This window comes from Sinohyriopsis cumingii, chromosome 2, assembly GCF_028554795.1.
Source record: "Sinohyriopsis cumingii isolate HCF-2022 chromosome 2, ASM2855479v2, whole genome shotgun sequence".
In the NCBI taxonomy this organism is placed as follows: Eukaryota; Metazoa; Mollusca; class Bivalvia; order Unionida; family Unionidae; genus Sinohyriopsis; species Sinohyriopsis cumingii.
In genome coordinates this window covers 36010727-36031985 of record NC_142962.1, presented here as the reverse complement: position 1 = coordinate 36031985, position 21259 = coordinate 36010727, and the positions used below count along the sequence as shown (strand labels likewise).

General features: G+C 35.6%; 1 protein-coding gene across 5 annotated transcripts in view; it reads left to right on the top strand.

Annotated features, from left to right (window-relative positions):
- LOC149804629 (uncharacterized) overlaps positions 1 to 21259 on the top strand; it is a 52712-nt gene that overhangs the window by 23612 nt on the left and 7841 nt on the right. For all 5 annotated transcript variants that reach the window (XM_089942629.1, XM_089942661.1, XM_089942646.1 and 2 more), the window contains exon 5: positions 16488 to 16641. In XM_089942629.1, coding sequence (XP_089798755.1) covers positions 16488 to 16641 — 154 coding nt within the window. The remainder of the gene's footprint in view (positions 1 to 16487; positions 16642 to 21259) is intronic.

The following is a 21259-nucleotide window of genomic DNA, read 5'->3' as shown; positions in this document are numbered from 1 at the left end:
ACACTAAGCAAACCTTCCATCTTGTGCCTACCCCTCCCCCAGCATCGCTTATTATAAACTGTTCATTAGTATTAATACATGTTCTGGTTGATAATTTATTAATTTCATTATTTAGTCTAATATTTAATGATAAATAAATAAATTAATATGACAGTGTACTTTATTCTTTGGCACCCCCACCCTCAGATCTTGGCACCTTAGGTGGCCATCTAGTTTATCTATTGGGTTAAACTGACCCTGCCAATTTTCTCCTTCATACTTACTGATGCAAAACCTGATAATTTTACATGTAACTATTTATTCTGTTTATTCAGTTCATTCTTCCCTATCTAACATCACATTACATCTTTAACTTTTTCTCATCATAAAATCTCTTTGGTTGTTATATAGTTACTAATGAGGTGGAGAACATAAAATTGAGTTTGATTGTCAATTGCCATATGCAGGGTTATAATGAAGTAGTGGGCGTAAAATTGAGTTTGATTGTCAAGCACCGTCTACAGGTTTACATTGAGGTAGGGGTCATGACATTGAGTTTGATTGTCAAGTACCATATTCAGGGTTGCAGTGAAGTAGGGGACATGACATTGAGTATGATTGTAGAGTACCATATGCAGGGTTACAGTGAAGTAGTAACATTGAATTTGATTGTCAAGCACCATATACGGTTACAGTGAAGTAGGGAACATAACATTGAATTTGATGGTCAAGTAACATATACGGTTACAGTGAAGTAGGGAACATAACATTGAATTTGATTGTCAAGCACCATATACGGTTACAGTGAAGTAGGGAACATAACATTGAATTTGATTGTCAAGCACCATATATGGTTACAGTGAAGTAGGGAACATAACATTCAATTTGATGGTCAAGTAACATATACGGTTACAATGAAGTAGGGAACATAACATTGAATTTGATTGTCAAGTACCATATACGGTTACAGTGAAGTAGGGGGACATAACATATAGTTTGCTTGTTGACATGAGTACCATATTTAGGATTACAGTGAGGTGGAAGGGGGAATCACTGAATTTGCTTCTTGGTCCTTTTCTTATCAGAACTACACAGTAGGGAAACCATATGCCATAAGGTAATAGAGTATCCTTGTCAAATTCAAGAGTAACTTCCTGTTTATTTTATCTTGTGTATAGCTTTCAATCAATTTATCAATCATACTAGCAGACTAACAGGTAAAAGATCTATCCATGAATGAAATTGATTTGTTATTAACACTGTTCTTTGTTTGCATTCAGAACCTGTGTATCTTCCTGAACAATATAGGAATTTTATCTGAATGTACTTCATTACTGTAGCTATGTAAGCATTCTTTATTTATCAAGTATACAGGGTTTTTGTTTGGCGACCTAAATAATATGGAGATCTTATTGTATTATACTACAGACCATGTTGTGGTGTTCTAATTCTTTCCTCAGATTTCATTATTTACATATATTTCTTATACCCTTACCTCTAAACAGGTTTTGGCCTAAATCCATAAAACAATAGCTGACCACTACATGTTTGTGCTCCCTCCTCTCTCCCCACCTCCCAAAATAATTTTGCAGGAGCCCATATATATAAATATGATACCCTCTATATGTCTGCCCATTTTGTCTGTACCTTTTCTTCATCCACTAGATAGAAATTCACTGACTTTTTTGTTCATATGATGACAGTTTGCAAGAAGAATGTTTTAGCTTGCCTCTATAATATATAAGAGAGCTGTCATACTAACCCTGGTAATAGCATTGGCATTTGCACACATTATATAGCATGTACATCCTCACAGCTCCTCAACCACTCCTTTTTCATTGGTCCAACTCTACAACTTGGATCATGAAAGGTGGTTTGACAGCACCTACCCTTTTGGGAGGTGAGGGTGTGTGCTAACATCGTATATAAATATATAGTAGTTGTATATTCCTGGATAAATTATTTTGTTAAGCTCAGGTTTCGTGCACTATTGATACATGCGGTTATATATGAAATCATCACAATTGGTGTGGGATTGTATCTTGACAAGTATCATGGCAGCCATTTTTACATATATTCAATTCAATACAGATCTCTCTATTTATTTAGGGAGGTCTCTAATTCAGTTAGACACCTCTGTAATTTAATTAGAGAGTTCTATATATAAATTATAGACCTTTGTAATTCAGGTCGGGACCTCAATATTTTTTTCTCATTTGTAGACATCTATAACTAAATATAACTGAATTGGCAGACCTCTGTAATATAATTAGAGATATGATAGAATTAAGAGGTCTGCAATATAATTAGGGACCTCTCTAATTCAATGTATTGCTCTATGTTATGGTCTCAGTTTGACAATATTATAGAATAATTAGTTCTCCCTCCCAGGCATTCAGTTCTGGAAACACTATTTAGAGACCCCTTTACAATTAATGAGAGGTATATAGTTGAATTATAGAGATCTCTAATTCATTTAAAGACATCTACAATTCATTTATGGATTTGTTGAACCACTGCCAATTTAGAATGGTTTCTAATTCTATTATAGCTATCTTTTTCATTTTTAGTGGTCTCCAATTCAATTAGAGAGATCTACAATTCAGTAATTATTAATTGATCTCTCTGATTGAATTAGAGAGCCCTATAATTGATACATATTTAGAATGACACAAGGATCTTGTCAGTCACATAGTCTGCAACTTTTTTTTTAAACAAGTGCCAACAAAGTAGCTCCGAAACCAATTAAGATCTCAAAGAAATTACTCCAGGTTCCCAGAACATTTTGTAAGTTCTCCCAGAAATGTATCAGGTGAGTCTGAAAAGATAACTTTTAAAAAATGTATATTTGTGAAATATGCAGGGTTTTGCAGCAATAAGCCATTGAAGTTGCTTCAGGTGCTTTGCATGTATTTATTTACAAGGTTATCAGTTTTCATGGATTTGCAAGAGATGACTTTGATTCATGGATTGATGACTGGGTCCACATTATGTAACTGTTCATTAGTTTTTAAATTTGTATTTTTTGGCAACCATGAAAGGCATGATAATTTATATCAAGCAATATTTTGTTAACAAATTCACAGTAATTGTTTTAAAATGTATGGGTCAGCAAAGACTTAATGACCTTCACCACAATATATTACTAAATTATTGATGAAATATTAAAAAAATTATGGGGCATATTTTCAGTTATATTTCAATAACACCTAGGGAAATAGGCACTAATTTTTAAATCCATTGGTTACTATTCATTTCGTTTTATGGATTATAATGTATTTCAAGAAATCATTGTATAGCGGTTACTGGTCTAATTAGACATGTGGTTTCTGAATCCATTTAATTAGTACATGCGTTTCAAGTGATTGGGACTGAAATCTAATAGCACCAAAAATAGTTTCAAATTTTGTGTCCTAATATACGTCTTTTTATTGTTATGAGGGAAATAACAATCAAAACCACCTGTACTCAATCTAGCCATTACATGGGGGTTATTTGAATGACCTACCTTACCAGACGCATATATAGCCTAACCAGAAGAAAAAAATCAATACACATATACAAACAAAACATGTTATAACAGTTGCATCATGTATGTTGAACTTTAAAATAAACCAAAATAAGTAAGAATTATGTTATATTTTTATCCTGAAAACTGTGGTATAAAAGTGAATACCATTAAATGGAAAGTCTTAATGTACAAAGGGATATTAAAATGACAGACGACCAATCTGGTGGCCTAGTGATTAGAGCGGGTTCGAATCCCAGCCAAGTCATACCAACGACTTAAAAAATGGTACTGACCACTTCTTCGCTAGATGCTCAGCATTGGTTCTGCAAACAAACAAACAAACAAACAAAAAATCCTAACATAAGATACTTCTGCCTCTGCTCGCGACAGTGGTGTGCAAAAGGTCATACTGACTTTTCTACACTCTGTGGGAGGATGTGTTCAATGATACTGACGGTGTATTTTCGGCATGAATATAGTTAGCTAAGCAATAGCAACAGGATAAATAATTGTTGCTATTTAAACAAATCTGCCGGCGTATTATGCGACGGCAAATCTGGGTCTTTGCAGTTTGGCGAAAGACTCATAAGCAAACATATATGGTATATTCTTCCTAAGAATCTGATAATGGTGTACAGTACTCTTTATTTTCTTGCCACTTGATCTTTCGTCCAAAGAACAGCTTTTTGTTCCAGTTGGTTTTTCTTGATTTCTCCCATTTCTTAGTCACCCATACTAACTGCCATCCATCAAAGATTATTTATGTGCCAAAAGTATTTTTATAATATCGATATATGACTTCATTTACCTACTAGGGCAATTTTGTTACTTTAGGGGTATGCAGGAGCCAAACACTTAATTTGCAAAACCGTTATTGCCCCCCCCCCCCCCAGCATTGACTGTTGTGATTGGAGCCAGTTCTGCTTGCATTCAGTTTTTGTCTTGCTTGCAAAACATAAGCGAAATATAGTGCAATTTTCAGATAACATGATCATCATTGTTGCTGGCACAGATATCAACATTATGTTGTTGGATTTAGATAAATTTCGCTGATACTTTTCTATGTAGAATAATGTCAATTGATAGAGGTATTCATCTTTGAGATTACTGCTCACCAAGGGCAAAACTAGGTTTTAAGGACTTATTTTCCTTCCTCTTACAAATTTTTTAATTGTGCCTGTAAAAAATGGAAGACATGGCATTTCCACTAACTATGTACTTGTATTTACATGTATGTTTCCACTAACTGCTTACTTGTATTTACATGTATGTTTCCACCAACTTTTTACTTGTATTTACATCTGTGTTTCCATCAACTGTTTACTTGTATTTACATGTATGTTTCCACCAACTGTTTACTTGTATTGACATGTATGTTTCCACCAACTGTTTACTTGTATTTACATGTATGTTTCCAGCAACTGTTTACTTGTATTGACATGTATGTTTCGACCAACTGTTTACTTGTATTGACATGCATGTTTCCACCAACTGCTTACTTGTATTTACATGCATGTTTTCACCAACTGTTTACTTGTATTTACATGTTTCCACCAACTGTTTACTTGTATTGACATGTATATTTCCACCAACTGTTTGTTTGTATTTACATGTATGTTTCCACCAACTGTTTACTTGTATTTACATGTATGTTTCCACCAACTGTCTACTTGGATTTACTTGTATGTTTCCACCATCTGTTTACTTATATTTACTTGTTTGTTTCCACTAACTGTTTACTTGTATTTACATGTACTCACAATCATTTCAGTCTCTAAATGTACTAAAACTTTTATAAAATAAATCTAAACAACGGTAAGTGCATTATCCATTATATTTAGACTTGATAGGCTGAGATGTGAGGGAGACACTTAATCAGTGTATCCCTTAGGGGTGCAAGACTCAGAGTCAAAAATCTCCTTGGTGTCAAAACTGGGGGTCAGACTGAGTAACAAACAAACTTTGGTGTCAAAACTGGGGGTCAAATTAAAAATTTTGGGGGTCTCTCAAGCACAAATGAGGATAAAGGGAAACACTGCACTTAATGAAGAAAAATAAGACACAGCTATTCGAACATGCTTCTCACAGCATATACTGTTAAAAAAATATATTTTTGTTGTAAAACTTTTTATCCTAGTGTATTTTAAACCTACGTCCATAGCTCCGTTCATTAGCACACATGCAGACTGACTGGATCCTACCTTAGTTTCTCATCTTTGCAATCCAGTCAGACAGGAGGGAAAAGAACCACACTATCTATGGTAGTTTGTACGTTTATTATTGTAATGTCATTGGTATATTGTGATGTCTACCATGTGCAACCTTTCAACACCATCAGCGCTGTGTTCCATCTCTGGAAGTCAAGAACTCCTATCTTTTTAGTCCTGTATAGTATGCAAACTGTTTGTATTCTGTACAAAAACATTTGTTGAGAAAAGATAAAAGCAACTGCAATCTAAAGTGTAATACAGCGAGTATGCAGCGTGAACCATTTTTCTTAAAACGGGGGTGGGTGGGAGCTTCCAGTGCATATCAAACATTGTTTAGAATTAGTTCAGTTAATATGAAAAAGGGACACGTATTGACATATTGTGTGAAAGGAATGTGTTGCTGAAAATTAAATTCTGCAGCAGTTGAAAGACATATGTTTAGTTATTTTTTATTTTTTAAAAATGATTTTGACCCCTCATTGGTTCTGTTCAGTTTATTATAGAAGCTCTTCATGCAACACCCACAAAGATGACTTGATATGGTCTCTAAAAATGATGTGAATCTATTTACCGTAAACAAATTTACTAAATAAAGAGAAAGAGAAGGGGGATGCGGGAGGTCGTGGGTTCGATCCCCGGCCGAGTCATACCAGAGACTTAAAAAATGGTACTTACAGCTGCCTCGCTTGGCGTTCAGCATTAAGAGGTTAGTGTTACGACTGGTCGGCCTGGTGTCAGGATAATGTGACTGGGTGGGACATCATGCTACATGTCTGCGGCATGATGCCCCAGTGCTAGACATCACTATAAACTGCCACATTGCAGACATCGTAGCGATATGACTGAAAAATTGTTAAAGCTACGTTAAAAATAAAAATCACATCACATCACAGAAAGAGAAGGGTAATAATAATGTTGATGATTAAGTTATCCCCTTTAATAGGGTATATAAATTTAAACTGCAAACGCATCTTTTTTTAATCCTTTATTTGATAGACTTTTGATGGAAAAATAAGAGCACAACAAATATAAAGTGGAACACGGCAAAATAACATTTTGTTATATTCAGAGATGATAGGTTAAATTTAAAGGGTGGCAGAGTCTCTCGTGTAACCGCAATTTACATAAGTGGAGTTGTTTATTTTATTTTACCTAAAATATGCTGTACATATTTTCTCAACAGGATTATATAGTATGAAAGTTACAAAATAATCAGAGATCATGCATATGTAATTGAATGCCTAATATTTACGTAAATCGTTCCAATAACTGTTATCATTTGTTTTAATAATTATAATAACTTTATTTAACGAAGGTTACACTTTTAGCTAATGCTAATCTTCCACGTAGTTTACGGAATAAATGAGTGATACATATTTCTTTAAGAATATACATGTATTTGTTTCATTCTGGTGATTTTCACATTGGATGTTTCCCCTGTTCTTAATTCTGGTAACCCATAGCTATGCGCGCGCTTGTGTGTGTGTGTGTGATTTGGATTTTTAATGTTGCTTTAACAATTTTTCAGTCACATCAGGCAATGGGGTACGAGTAACCTTTATTCCATGGATGGGTGTTTTCCCAAATGGAATATTGATTAATGACGTCAGACACTGACTCTTGTCTCCGGTCAGATAAATCTGTCCCAGATCAAATTGGGCGATTTAGCAAGTAACATAAAACGTACACATTAAAACTGACCATTTATAGTGCCCTCCTATATATGAACACTGAAATCAAACCATATTTCAGAAGGAAAACAAAAAATAATCAGTGTGGGAAAAATTCTAGACTACAGTGAGAAAGGTAGAGTAAACTGATTTTCGAATGGACTCAGAGAATTAAATGAAATGAAGAACATTGAAAATGTATTGTATTTATTGTGCCATCCACTGAATGAACAATAAAAGAAAACACTGAATTGTAAAAAGCCAAAGCTGAATGAAAGTGAAAGAACCATTTACTTTCTTTACCACAACACCATTAATACCATTCATAAATAAATTACATTATTCTCATCTGGATATTTAGTTGTTCATTTTTTGGCAATGCCAGTACATGACTGGTAGTTTCTAAAACTTGTACTCACTGTTATGTATATCTATATTTTTGGTAACTCTTGGTACATTACTGCATCTGTTATGTGTAGATTTTATTTATGACTGTAAATGTTAGTAATAATCTACAAAGAAGATATTACATAAATTATTTGTTCATGGGTATATATTCTATTTTAAGATATTACAGTGTCAGTAGATTGCATTGGATCTATAAATAGAAGATGTCATGTCTAACAATAAAACCTGTTGACAAGTTTTGGGTAATTTCTCATTGGCCCGGTGGCGTAGTGGTTAGAGCGTCCGCCTAGGATGCAGGAGGTTGTGGGTTCGATCCCCGGCCGAGTCATACCAAAGACTTACAAAAATGGTACTAACAGCTGCCTAACTTGGCGCTCAGCATTAAGGGGTTAAAATTCAAATCACACACACACATTTCTCATTGGCTGTTGGGATAGGTGGATTCTTAGAAGAATTAAGTTATTTCCCATCAGATGGGTTAGGTCACGTGAACAGGTATTGTGAAATATTAGATTGAATAGTATGTTCTTTCACGTGGGGGTATATTGCGACATATACAGGTAGTCATAATATACACTTAGAGATTATATAAGGAGAGAACTGAACAATCAATGCATTCTTATTTAGGAATCATTTCTATTTCGAATTCTTTTATATATTTTAAATAAGTCTGCATATGTTTTTGATTTTGTGTTTATATAATTTGAGGGGAGTCATTTGTTAGGATTATTCATTTCAATTACAAAGTGCTCATTCGACTAGAGCAATATTCTTGGACTATTGTGAATTATTGAAAGGAGTTCTGGACAATGCCATTGTGATACGTATATTCAACGATAGGAAATTCATTCGGAAGATTCGATTTTTTGGACTTGGTTTGAACTTTTTAGAATTATTTTGGATTCAGTTAATAATACTGTAAGTTCCTCTCACATTATCGTCTTATAACTTTGATATCAAAATTATTTGTTGTGTTTACAAAACTTGCTGGTTTTGCTTCTTTCTGTTACTTAGTTTATGACCATAGAGTCGTAATACTAACACGATATGATGACGTTCCAGAAGATAAATCTGTGTAATACTTACAGGTAAATTTAGATTGTACTGTAAGAAAGCTGTGCATTACCAAGCCATTTTCCTTCAACAGATCATGTTATCAATAAGCAATAAAATTTCCATGTCGGATTATTAATAAAATCACCCTTAAATACATTGAGAATTTCCTGTTTAATAAGATCCCTAGCTTAGGTCAAGATAATGTTTTCATATCCTGCCTTCCTTTCAGCATGGTCCACAATGTGTGGAAGCATATGTACAAATGATGTGTTAATGAGATCTGGAAGCGACAGAAATTTTTTAATGTTACTTATGTTCGTAATCAGAAATAATTGGTTACATTAATCCTGATGATGAAGCATTTTTCAAAAACAGAAACCGGGATGCTAGAGAAAGAGACAAATAAGGGAAGAGTGATACCCAAGTGGGAACCCACTAGTTTATCATATAGCAAGTCATTGAAGTGAATAATGCACTACTGGCTGGATGTGCAGACAGTCACTGACATTCTTCAGTGATAACATGATTTTCAGGTGAAAGGCTATAGGAAACGTTTTGGATTTCATATTGGCACCATCTTCATTTAGGGGGATCTGGTGTTGTGTGGCTGAATGCTCTAACGTGCTCACTTTTACAAATAGCTGCAATTTCACCTCGGTCCACGTGATTTCAAGTCTTGGGCTCGGCCAAAGTGTGTATGTAAGAAAACTTGCTTGGGTTTTCCCTAGTTCTTCCTCCACCATTAATACTGGCCGCCATGTATAGCCTGTCGTGTGCTGAAAAATGGCGTTAAGCCCCAAAACAACAACCATGTATGCCTATCGTTCGCTGAACAAAAATGGCGTTAAACAACAACAATCATTTTGATTTAGAACCAAGTAGATATCATTGGAAGTCTTTTGGTGAAAAGCCTATGTCAGTATAAGCAGCCATTCAAGTGACTAGTGACAGCAAGATTTTCAAGATGGTCAACATAGTAGCCATGCTGAGGATCAGTTTACATCGTTTTTATTTCAGACCAACGGATACCGTAAGAAATCTTTTATAAAAACCCTTTATTTAAATTACTCTCCATTTAAGAGTAGCGATAATAAGAATTTCAGAATGTCAGATCAGCGCCAGCTTAATATTGGACACACAACACATTAGAAATCCTCTGGTGAAAAACCGATGTTGATATTACTTTCCTATTCTCGAACTCTGCCAACGTGGGTATGCGAGAATGCTTATTCCCAGGTTTTTACTCCACCATATATACTGGCTCATATGTATAACCGATGATGTGTTCAAAATGGCGGTACGCCCACTACAACAACAACCATGTTCATTTAGGACCAACTCGACAGCATAGCAAGTCATTTGGTGACGAGACCTTTTTGTATATGCGACCAGTCATGTAAAACTGGCGATAAGATTTTCAAAATGGCCTTTTTGGTGACCGTATTGGAGGTCAGATCAGTGACATGTCATTTAGGGCCAACGAACGTCATAAAGAGATTTCAGGCGAAAATCCCACAGCAATATTATTTTATTGGACATCAGATCAGCATGATTTTCTTTATGACCAAATAGACATCATTAGAAGTCTTCTAGTGAAAACACCATGTTGATAATGACCATCCATTCCGGACAAGTAGCATTAAATTATTGTGAGGTGATCACTGTAGCAGCAGTATTAGACGCCAGTGAGGCACCATATTAATTAGGGACTAATTGGACATCAAAAGAAGTCTTCTGGCAAAACCCTCGGGTTAATATGACCGTGAATGTGACTTTTCATATAGGAGGAGGAGTAATAAAAAGATTCTCAAGATGACTGCCGTGTTGGTCATACTGGTCATTTTCCAAGAATACATAGTGAATAGGACACAGTATTGTGAATTAAATTCCAAATAATTATAAATGTCCCATCACAAGTCACCGCTCCGGGTTGACCCCCGGCCGAGTCATACCAAAGACTTACAAAAATGGTACTAACAGCTGCCTCGTTTGGCGTTTAGCATTAAGAGGTTAGTGTTACGACTGGTCGGCCTAGAGTCAGGATAATGTGACGGGGGGGGGGGGGGACATCATGCTACATGTTTGCAGCATGATTCCCCAGTGCAAGAGATCATTATAAACTGTCACACTGCAGACATCGTGGCAATATGACTGAAAAATTGTTAAAGCTACGTTAAAAATCCAAATCACACACTCACCCATCACAAGTCCAGATTTATAGAATGTTATGAATGATTTTTTAAAAAAATGTCCTGATGTGCCATGCTGTCTTTGAATAAGTCCTCAGTTATTCCAAAGTAGTGTTTTAGTCCAAAATCTCAATGAGTACTTTGTGATTCCAACGAATAATTTAAATAAGTTCCTCTCAAATTATAAATGGAACACAACTTTAAAATCTGATCAGTCACAAAGACTGATTTTAAAACAGGAATGAATAAAAGCTTACCAAGTCCTATACATGTATACACATATTTCACATGACCTGCGACGCAGTAGTGTTTTCATTGGAAAACCCATTACACGTCTTTAACTCATGACAACAATCAGTTAGGCACAAGCCTCAATCACCGACAAAAATTGAGCACACAGTATGGATCTACCTAATAAATACACGCATAAATCATTTTCAGTTAGGACCAACAAGACATCACATGAAGTGTTCTGATACCCCTTCCCCATGCTGTCTAATACATAAATATCCTGAAATACCATAAGGTCTCTCTCTCTCTCTCTCTCTCTCTCTCTCTCTCTCTCTCTCTCTCGTTAATGCAAAAATCCAAAAGAAAAAACGAAGATAAAACACGGGGGTTCGTATCATTCCTTACAATTTTATACAAATCATACACGTATTATGTATTATACAGCAGTCTTCTGATTTGTATGTAGGTAGTGAGCAGCGATATGGATTGTATATAGTACATGCATGTTTTGTATGTTCTTTGTAAGCAACGACACGAGCCCCTGTAGATATAAGAAGACACGCAATGTCACTCAGTATACACTTGCTATACACATGTACACACTCGAGCACAATTACCCTCAGATCACGTATACGGCCAAAAATAGATTAATATGCATTGTAGTTTCCAAGTGCAGATAATATCCTCATTGATCACTCACTTTACCATTTGCTTATAAAAACGGTGTTCATATAAAATCATGGCCCACTTTAATGTTATCCATACCTTTGTATATGTATTTCTTAATCGTTTTGGTCACGAAACTGAACTACAAATGATCAAACCAGTTTATTTACTTATTATTTTCACCACATGACTTCCGAAATCATGAGTACATGTGTGCAGCATTTACAAATTTACTTGTTGCATAACTACATTTGATAAATTCGTTAACATATTGAAACCCTATATTTACATGAACATTTAAAATAAGCACATATCCATTTGTTATATTCCTATATTGTATGCCCAATGGGAAGACTGCCAACATTATCCAAAGTCTCACTTGTACAGTGGAAAAGTTCATAACCGCATGAAATCGAAGATATTCTTGATGCAGGGTAGATCGACTCCGTGTTTGCAATACTTCAGCAGTTTTCGTCATCATAGTTAGACCAACAGGTAGGTCTCCGCTTATTTTTCTGACATCTCAGAAAAAAAGCGGAGAGATACTTGTTGGTCTACATCAGGGTCTCAAACACGCGGCCGTCCAAGTAGTGTCCAGTGGCCTTCATAATGATTGGCGTCACATGGTGTTATGAGAGATAACAAACGTGTTACTGCCCTTGGGCCATCGAAAATGCCCGCATGCGGCCCTCGTGGTGGTTTAGTATTAGACCCATGGTCTGCATCATATTATACCCACATGGGCTCGTATAGTTGCTTACAATTGACCGGTCATACATGTACTGTATAATAACTACAAGGGAGGACACTTCACCTTTCTCGCTCGACCCATTTAAGAATAAACGCTGTTAGTTACATTTCGCGTAGCGTAATAAATTTGGTACCGATGGCATTCGACTTTGTATGTGTATCCCAAGTTTGGCTACATATAAGGAATGCCAGACCATTTTCCCACGCTACTGCTCGACATGGCCGTGATCGCGCCCGCTTAATATGCAAGTGAGATTTCGCTGAATGGAATGCTGTCCCCTCGTTGGTAAAAGAAAATTACGCCCTGCATTTATTTATAACTTATTTTCGGTTGGCCAATGAGAAGGTTGTATATCATTCAGCGCGTTGTTCTTGAAGTGAGGTGATTTTTTATTTTTAACGTAGCTTTAACAATTTTTCAGTCCTATTGCTACGATGTCTGCAGTGTGGCAGTTTATAGTGATGTCTAGCACTGGGGCATCATGCCGCAGACATGTAGCATGTTGTCCCACCCAGTCACATTATCCTGACACCAGGCGGACCAGTCCTAACACTAACCTCTTAATGCTGAACGCCAAGCGAGGCAGCTGTTAGTACCATTTTTTAAGTCTCTGGTATGACTCGGCCGGGGATTGAACCCACGACCTCCCGCATCCGAGGCGGACGCTCTAACCACTAGGCCACCGGAGCGGTAGTGTTGTTCTTGAAATGAGAGAGATGTCCTCCCTTGTAGTTATTGTATAGTACATGTATGACAGGACAATTTTAAGTAACGATGCGAGACCCTGTGAGTATATCCCTTAAACTGCCGTAATGACTGAAAAGAAACCATTGAATAATACTTCCATGGGTGAATATTAATATGCATTATCTTGTTTTATAGCACACACTGACAGTGCTGGATTAAACCTTATTTAGGCTCTTCGGGTAGTGTAAATCTTGCCCCCCCCCCCCCTCCCCTTCAGCAAATTATTTCATATTACGTTTCATCAATATTATTTTGATCCGTTGTCGTGGGGCCCCTAGGCCGGTGCATACTCTGCCTTTTTGGTAACCCGGCACTGCATACTGAGAATTATGAAACTGAAACAAGCCAGGGTCAGGTCGTGCACACAGTATTAAAGTTTCATAAAATCTTACGTGTGTCGAGTTTACCATTACACCGCTTGAAATTAATTATTTTATTTACAAACAGGCTCTTAAATTTGCGTTAAGGCCTACATGCTATTGAGTAGTTTCGTGCAAGATACGAGTTTTCAAACACTTTAAAGCATATATATCATCCTGATGGCGATATAGTGAATAAAATAAAAAGTCAGCTTAATTTTATCTTAAACTGGAATTGGCCGTCGTTTCATATTTCCACGTGGTCATTGTTGAGTTCATAATCGATTGTAAATTCCACACCAATTACGTACACTTCTTCTAATAATACCTTGGCCAAACCACATTCAGTTGCAAGTTGATTGCTGTTTTCTGTTCGTGCCATTTTTTTTTTTTTAAGTTATACTTTTAAACAAGTATTCGTTAACGGTGGAGTGTACAACTTAAAATCACAACGACTATGGACTTTCCAGGTATGGTAAACAAATTTAAACAAAAGCTACATAATTGGCTAGCCGACAGAGTTTCTTCAGGGATAGACGGATACATGTATCACCGATTATTATTACGTTTGTTCTGATGGTCGTTACGGGAACACATTTGTAGTCTTAAGGTAGATAGATAAAATCTGTCCCAATAACGATTTGTACACTAAACAGTTGGCATCCATTCCGTCATAACGACCATCAGAATCAGTACCGCTTTAAATCAATACTAATGAATAAGCGGCGCCCCAACTCTACAGATCCATTCGGGGTTGTTATTGTTGTTGTTTAGGGGGTGTTGTTGTTTCAAAACCAATTATTTAACGAATATGGTGCAAAGTGAAACGATGTCTCTCCCCAAAAGGAAGGGGGGGGGGGGCGCAAGATGGAACGTTAGCTTAGGACACCAAATACTCTTGTACCGGGCGTGATCAGAACTAAAAATAATAATAAAAAACAACGCTTTTTGCCTTTGAACAGATATTTCAGTGCTATTCAGGAAATGGTAAGTGTCCAACTGAATACTAGTTTCTTAGCTTCACTAGCCAAGTATGTTACATGGTAACAAGGGTGATGCCTTTTACTGCATTTTCAGCTCTTAGGGAACGTACATTCAGCAAGGATTTATTTGTAATACTCATCTGGATATTTTATTACTAAAATGTCTATGACATAATTCACAAATGATTAAGTAGTTAACTTTTAATATCTTGGCTACATAAACAAATTCAACCATTTGCTTCAGAAGATCACAATTTTCATCTTGAACATCTCTTTCTCATACGAACAATGGTTAATGCATGATGTATGTGTGTTTGTGTGTGTGTTTGGTCCTTAGTACTGTGTCTTTCCTATCACATCAATGAATATACATTATATAATCAGTATCGATTGACCCTAAAAGAAATCTTTTGAGGTTGTTACTATGTACAAAGAGTTATACAAACTTGGTGAGGTGCTATGTTTGCTGAATTGAAGTTTACTTTCCTATTCTTCTTTGTCATAATTTTTATTTGAAAAAAGCCATAGTTACTTTTGTATTTTTTTTATATACCCATGTATAGTGGAGAATCTGTCTGATGCTAGATAGTATAGACGAGATCACCTGGGCATGGCAGTTTATAACTTAATTTGCTTGTCTTTTTTGGGGGGTGGGGTATAACATTTTTGTTTTGTGCATTGTTGGTGAAAAAGAAATCCATGATTATGTATCAGTTATTACCAATGCTCAGAACAGTTTGAAACATGTCATGGAGATTTGCCATTCCAGGTTTGTTTTCTTAGAGAAGGAGCTTGAAATTATTACATTTGAAAAGTAGAAAAAGAATAAGTTCTGCACCCGTAACTTGCAATATTTGAGAGAAGTGCTGTACAACCATTAAATATTTGTAAGTGATTTACATGTAGTTGGAAGTAGAAGGATGGATAGACTAGGGATTAAGTTTATCAGCTGATGATTCTCAATAAACAGATCTTACCTTTGTTAATGAATATTGTACAATGCACAGGGATGGGGAAAGTTGTCAAATACACAATTATCAGCATCTAAAGACTATATATGTATAAAGTTAGTGTTCAGTAGCTCCCATTCTACATAAATCAGTACTAATTACCTGCAGTAAAAGCCACATGCTCAGTAAGACTATTTCTAGCTAGTTTTATTAATGGTTTTTATATACATGTACACATTAAAATACAAGTTCTGCTATTTATATGGCCCATCACAACAGTTTTAGGGCATGTGGTTTTACCCTTGTTTGTCTGTCTGTACTTGTGTCCATTTAGTCACACCTTAGTTACACTTCATACTAGGGACACTTTTTGGGTACAGAGGTGGGGCATTCATGTTTCATATGCACGTTTATTTTGCCTCTGCCATATTCTTCATAATTATGTAGTGTTATTACTATATCCTTCTGTCACACATTTAAACATATCACACATTTTTGCATTAACTGCTAAAGGACGTAATGGGTCGAATCTGAATTGAAACCAGATGTGGTGTGAGGCTGGCCTAACTGAGACCTAGCTAAAGTTCCATATTCACCTTTTTGATCATAATGTACACAGTAGTTGGTTATGGTATCTGTAAAACTGACAAGTTTGTTCCTTATTCATGAACTAAATCTTTATTTATACCTTTTTTGTTTGACAGTTGTGATTGTCTAGACACAGTTTGTTTATGTACATTGCATAGTTTAATTTTTTTGAGACCCTTTTTATTTCAGGACTCTCTACTGGTGCATTAATTGGCATAGTGATATCAGTGATTGCTTGTACCTTAATCATCATCATTGTGGTTGTATACTTGGTCACACACCCCAAGAAGAGGCAGAAACTATGGATCCAGAGGAAGAGCTTATTTCAGTGCAAATGCAAAATGTAGGTACCAAATAGTTCTAGGCTGATTACTAGAACTTGACACAACCCTCCCCCAACCCCCAAAAGTCTACCTTTGACCACCAGTACAAATACGTTTCCTTGCATGTGAGTATACTATGCTTTAGTGTTACATCCAGAAGCATGTGGTAAACTTTGTCCACTTTATTCGTACAAAACAAACTTTTTGTTGCCACATAATAGCTGTACTGACCAGGAGAGTTTCTGGGATGGACTTTAGTGTGCTGTCCTTAATCCATTGTTCATTGTTTGACATCCATTGCCACATAATAGCTGCAATGATCATAGACCAGGAGAGCTTTTGGGATGGACTTTAGTGTTTTTGTCCATAATCCATTGTTCATTGTTTGACATCCATCAGTCCACTAGCAAAAGTTTGTTATCACTATTCATAAACTACATTCATCACACAGTCTAGTTGGTCCTGTGTAAATATGGTGCTGCTCCAGACATCCAATATGGCTGACAATCTTGCTATTACTACTCCTGAAACATGGGGTTTTCACTAAAAGACTTCTTATGATGTCTAGTTGGTTCTGAGCAACATTGATGCTAGTCTGACATCCAGTATGAACACAATGGCATCCAACCTGGAAATTTTGTTATTGCTTCTTCTGCTGAACAGAAGGTCATATTGACATGGCACAATAGGATTTATCATGTTGTCTAGTTGGACCTAAATGGTTCTGCGGTGGATATCAATTATGGAAGCCATCTTAAAAATCATGTTATCACTGCTTCTTCTAAATGGGTGGTCATGTCAAAATGGAGTTTTCACAAAAAAAAAACTTAATATGATGCCTAGCCAACATTAAATGAAAACGGTGCTGATCTGATATCCAATATGACCACCCCAGCAGCCATCTTGAAAATCTAATTATTGCTACTCCTGATGAATGGTTGTCATATGAGCATGGGGTTTTGACCATAAGTCTTTTTATGATGGCTAGTTGGATTTAAATAAAAATAGTGCTGCCCATGCATCTGATATAGACACAGCAGCCATCTTGAAAATCTTGTTATTGCTATTCCACTGTAATGAATGGTTGTATCAGTATGGGGTTTTCACTGAAATACTTCTTATGTTTAATTGACCCTAATGAAAATGTTCCTGATCTGACGTCCAATAGGGCCACCACATCAGCCATCTTGAAAATCCATTTATTGCTGATTCTCCTGAATAGAAAGTCGTATTAGCATGGGGTTTTCACTTCTTATTTGTTCTTGATGATCTTGTGCTGATCTGATATACAATATCATTACCACAGTGACTATTTTGCAAATCTTATGGCTACTCCTCCTCGACTGATAGTCATATCAACATTAGGTTTTGACTGTTAGACTTGTTATGGTGTGTAGTTGTTACTGATTGAAAATGGAACCAGTCTTACTTCTAGTATTGTCATTATAGCAGCCATTTTGAAAATCTTGATATTGTTACTCCTTTCAAATTGGCACATGGTGTTTTCTCTCGAAGAATAATTATGATCTTTAGTAAGTCCTGAATATAATTGGTGCTGATCTGATCTCAAATATAGCTGCTACAATGAACACATTGAAAATCTTGTCACTAATTCTCATGAATGGATGGTCATATCAACATGGGGTTTCCACAGAAGACTATTATGATATCTGGTTGCTTCTGAATGAAAAGGGTACCAGTCCAGCCTAAATATAGCTGCCATAATGAACATGTTTAAAATCTTGTCACTATTCAAGTCAGTAGAAATGATGCATATCATGCATTAAATATACAGTAGTTGATGTTGGTTTCAAACAAACAAGATACATGTATTTATTTTTTGTTTGTTTCTAAAAATTCACTAGAAAATGTCTCTCAGAAACATTACTAGCTACATTGTGTTAGGTATAGTTAATTTATATTGTGTGCTTAACTTCTGATCATGATTGTAATTAAACAGAATTTTTACATAATTAACTTCTGTCCATGATTTTAAGTAAACAGAATGTTCACATAGCAAGAGTTCAAGGCCAGTCTTGTTTACGTTTTAGACTAGCTTTATCCATTGGCAATCTTTACATCCTGTGCATTATGGGTAAAGTACATACATGTATAAGTAGGGATTTGATAAGCAAATAATTCATTCCTATGTTATATATCACGTAAAAATGTATAAATAGGGATTTAATAAACAAATAATTCATTCCTGTTTTGGCTCAGTCTATCTGATATAATGTAAGAGGAATTACTTATTTCAAATATTCTTTGGAATTACTAAAGTTTTAATTGACTTTTAGATTTATACCTATTACAGTGTATTATTGTGAACTCATTGAAAGATATTCTGGATTGCATCATTGTGTTATATCAGGACATTCATGATTATTGGAATTCATTTGGAACATTCTGAATTTTTGGACTTGTGATAGGGTATTTAGGATTACATGTATGTGGGTTTCATTCAAAATACTGTGTCTCTTAAATTTTCACTTTGTATTGTATAGAAATAAATCGCTTGGTGACATTACTTTAAATTGTTGGTTTCACTTCTTTCTGTTACATATTTTAAGACCTTGAGTTGTAACATTTGAAACAACCGCCTATAACATCATCATGTCCATGAAAGCTTATGTGTCTTCACATCATAGTGTTCATCCATTCAAACCACAGTGGTCACTAACATGGATGAGTACCCCGAACTTTACAACTTCATGTTTTATTCCAAATTAAATGTGAATTTTTGAGACTGTTATTTTTTTGGTGAAGTTTTGAAAATTATTACAATTTAATTGCTTGTTCTGGTGTGAGTTGTAATTAAAATGATGTAATCTAGGTACTCCTATCAGTTAGAATTTGTTACATTATATTGTTTTTAATGTACTCATGCGAAGTCATATGGCCAAAATACATTATATGTAGATGAAGAGCACATCAACCTTAAATAAGGGACTGACATTAAAACTTTGAGCTTTAATTTAATTGTTGCTGATAAAACATGCGCGTAGCTATTCATTGATGATGAACAGAAGCATTAAAGTGGACTGGACTATATTCTTTCGTAGTAAAGTTGCACACAGCCGTATTGGTGTGTCTGCTTTTAGAAACGGATTTTCTTAATATGTCCATTTAGCTTGTTAAATCAGTCAACAGAGAGGATTGCAAACATAATTTCATTATTTGTCCAGGTACTGGTAATTAGGTGGTGCATTGGTTAGATATTATTTGCTTTGCTGCTTTTTTGTTGATATTTTCACAAAAAAAGGAGTGTTGTATGAAAGCAACCTTGACTTTACACCGCTTTATAAATTCCACAACATAGCATGCTCTCATGTTTCTGATTTATTTGTTGGCTTTATCTTCAAGCAGATAAAATTTAGATTTTGCTTTCTATGAATTGATTTTCTTAATTGATGTGCCCATTGGATTTTGAAAACTGACAGTCTAAAGAATAGGTACTTCCTAGATGCAGCAGTGTCAGCCATTATTATCCCTTGACATGTTCACTTATGGTTTCAGACTTATTTTGTAAAGAAAATAATGCTTGCTTGGTAGTTGAAATCTCTGATAAATATATTCAAAAAGTGCTTTCATCAATTCTGTTCTTAAACACAATTTCTTGTTTAGATATTGCTGTTTCAAGTTTTGAAACACAAGCTGGTTTGTTTTGATCATCAATTGATAACTTTTTGGAAATCTGGAAGTGATAAGAAATAACATAGGGGAATGGCTAATGGTCACTCTGCTATTAAGATATGTATTGTGAATATGCAAAAGTGCGTTTTGTCAGTGCAGTTGATATCACCACCTCCATGAAATGCATTTCACCTGGTTCATACAGAACAGACTTATTTTGGTTGGATCAAGGGAGCATTTCAAAAGCTATACACTACAGTGATTCACTTTATGTCAAAACAATCACAGGGCAGAGTCGTTTTCCTTTTCCTAATACATGTAGAATAATGCAAAGTTTACATATTTTTGGCTGCGTAGTTGCCCACTTTGCCTGGTAGCATGACCCTTGTACTATATATGTATGAAAGTAGAAAAACTGGAAAGACCATGAAACGTTGTTTTCACAACATATGCATTTAATAAAATTTAAGTAAGTTTCAACAAATGGTCACTGCCATCTCAAGTTTGTCCATGTGAGTTTGAGTCTTGGACTTGGCCATTGTGGGTATGTGAGAAAGTTTGCCAGTAGCTTCCTGTGAGTTGGTGGTTCTTACGGGGTTTTTCCCTTGTTGTTCTTTTACCAGTTATACTGAGTATCATGTATAGCCTATTGTGTGCTGAAAAATGGCATTAAACTGACAACAACAAGAACAACAGCATTTATGATGATACATATATACAGTTTGTGTAACATGACCACACCTATGTCAAATCAAGACATGATCCAAGAAAGTGTTTGTTAATTGTGAGCTTATAACTTTTAGTCAAAGCTTTTTCACTGTGTTCTTTTGACAGCATTTATTGACTTTGATCAGTGAAGTACTGGTATCAGTTGCTTGAGCACAGTTCATTACTGTGTCATTCTGTGTGAAATCATTCAGTGGCACCTTTAACCAAGTAATGAACAAACAATGAGAAGCCAGGCATGCCGCATGTGATCACTTTTGGGAGTATAGTATACTTGTA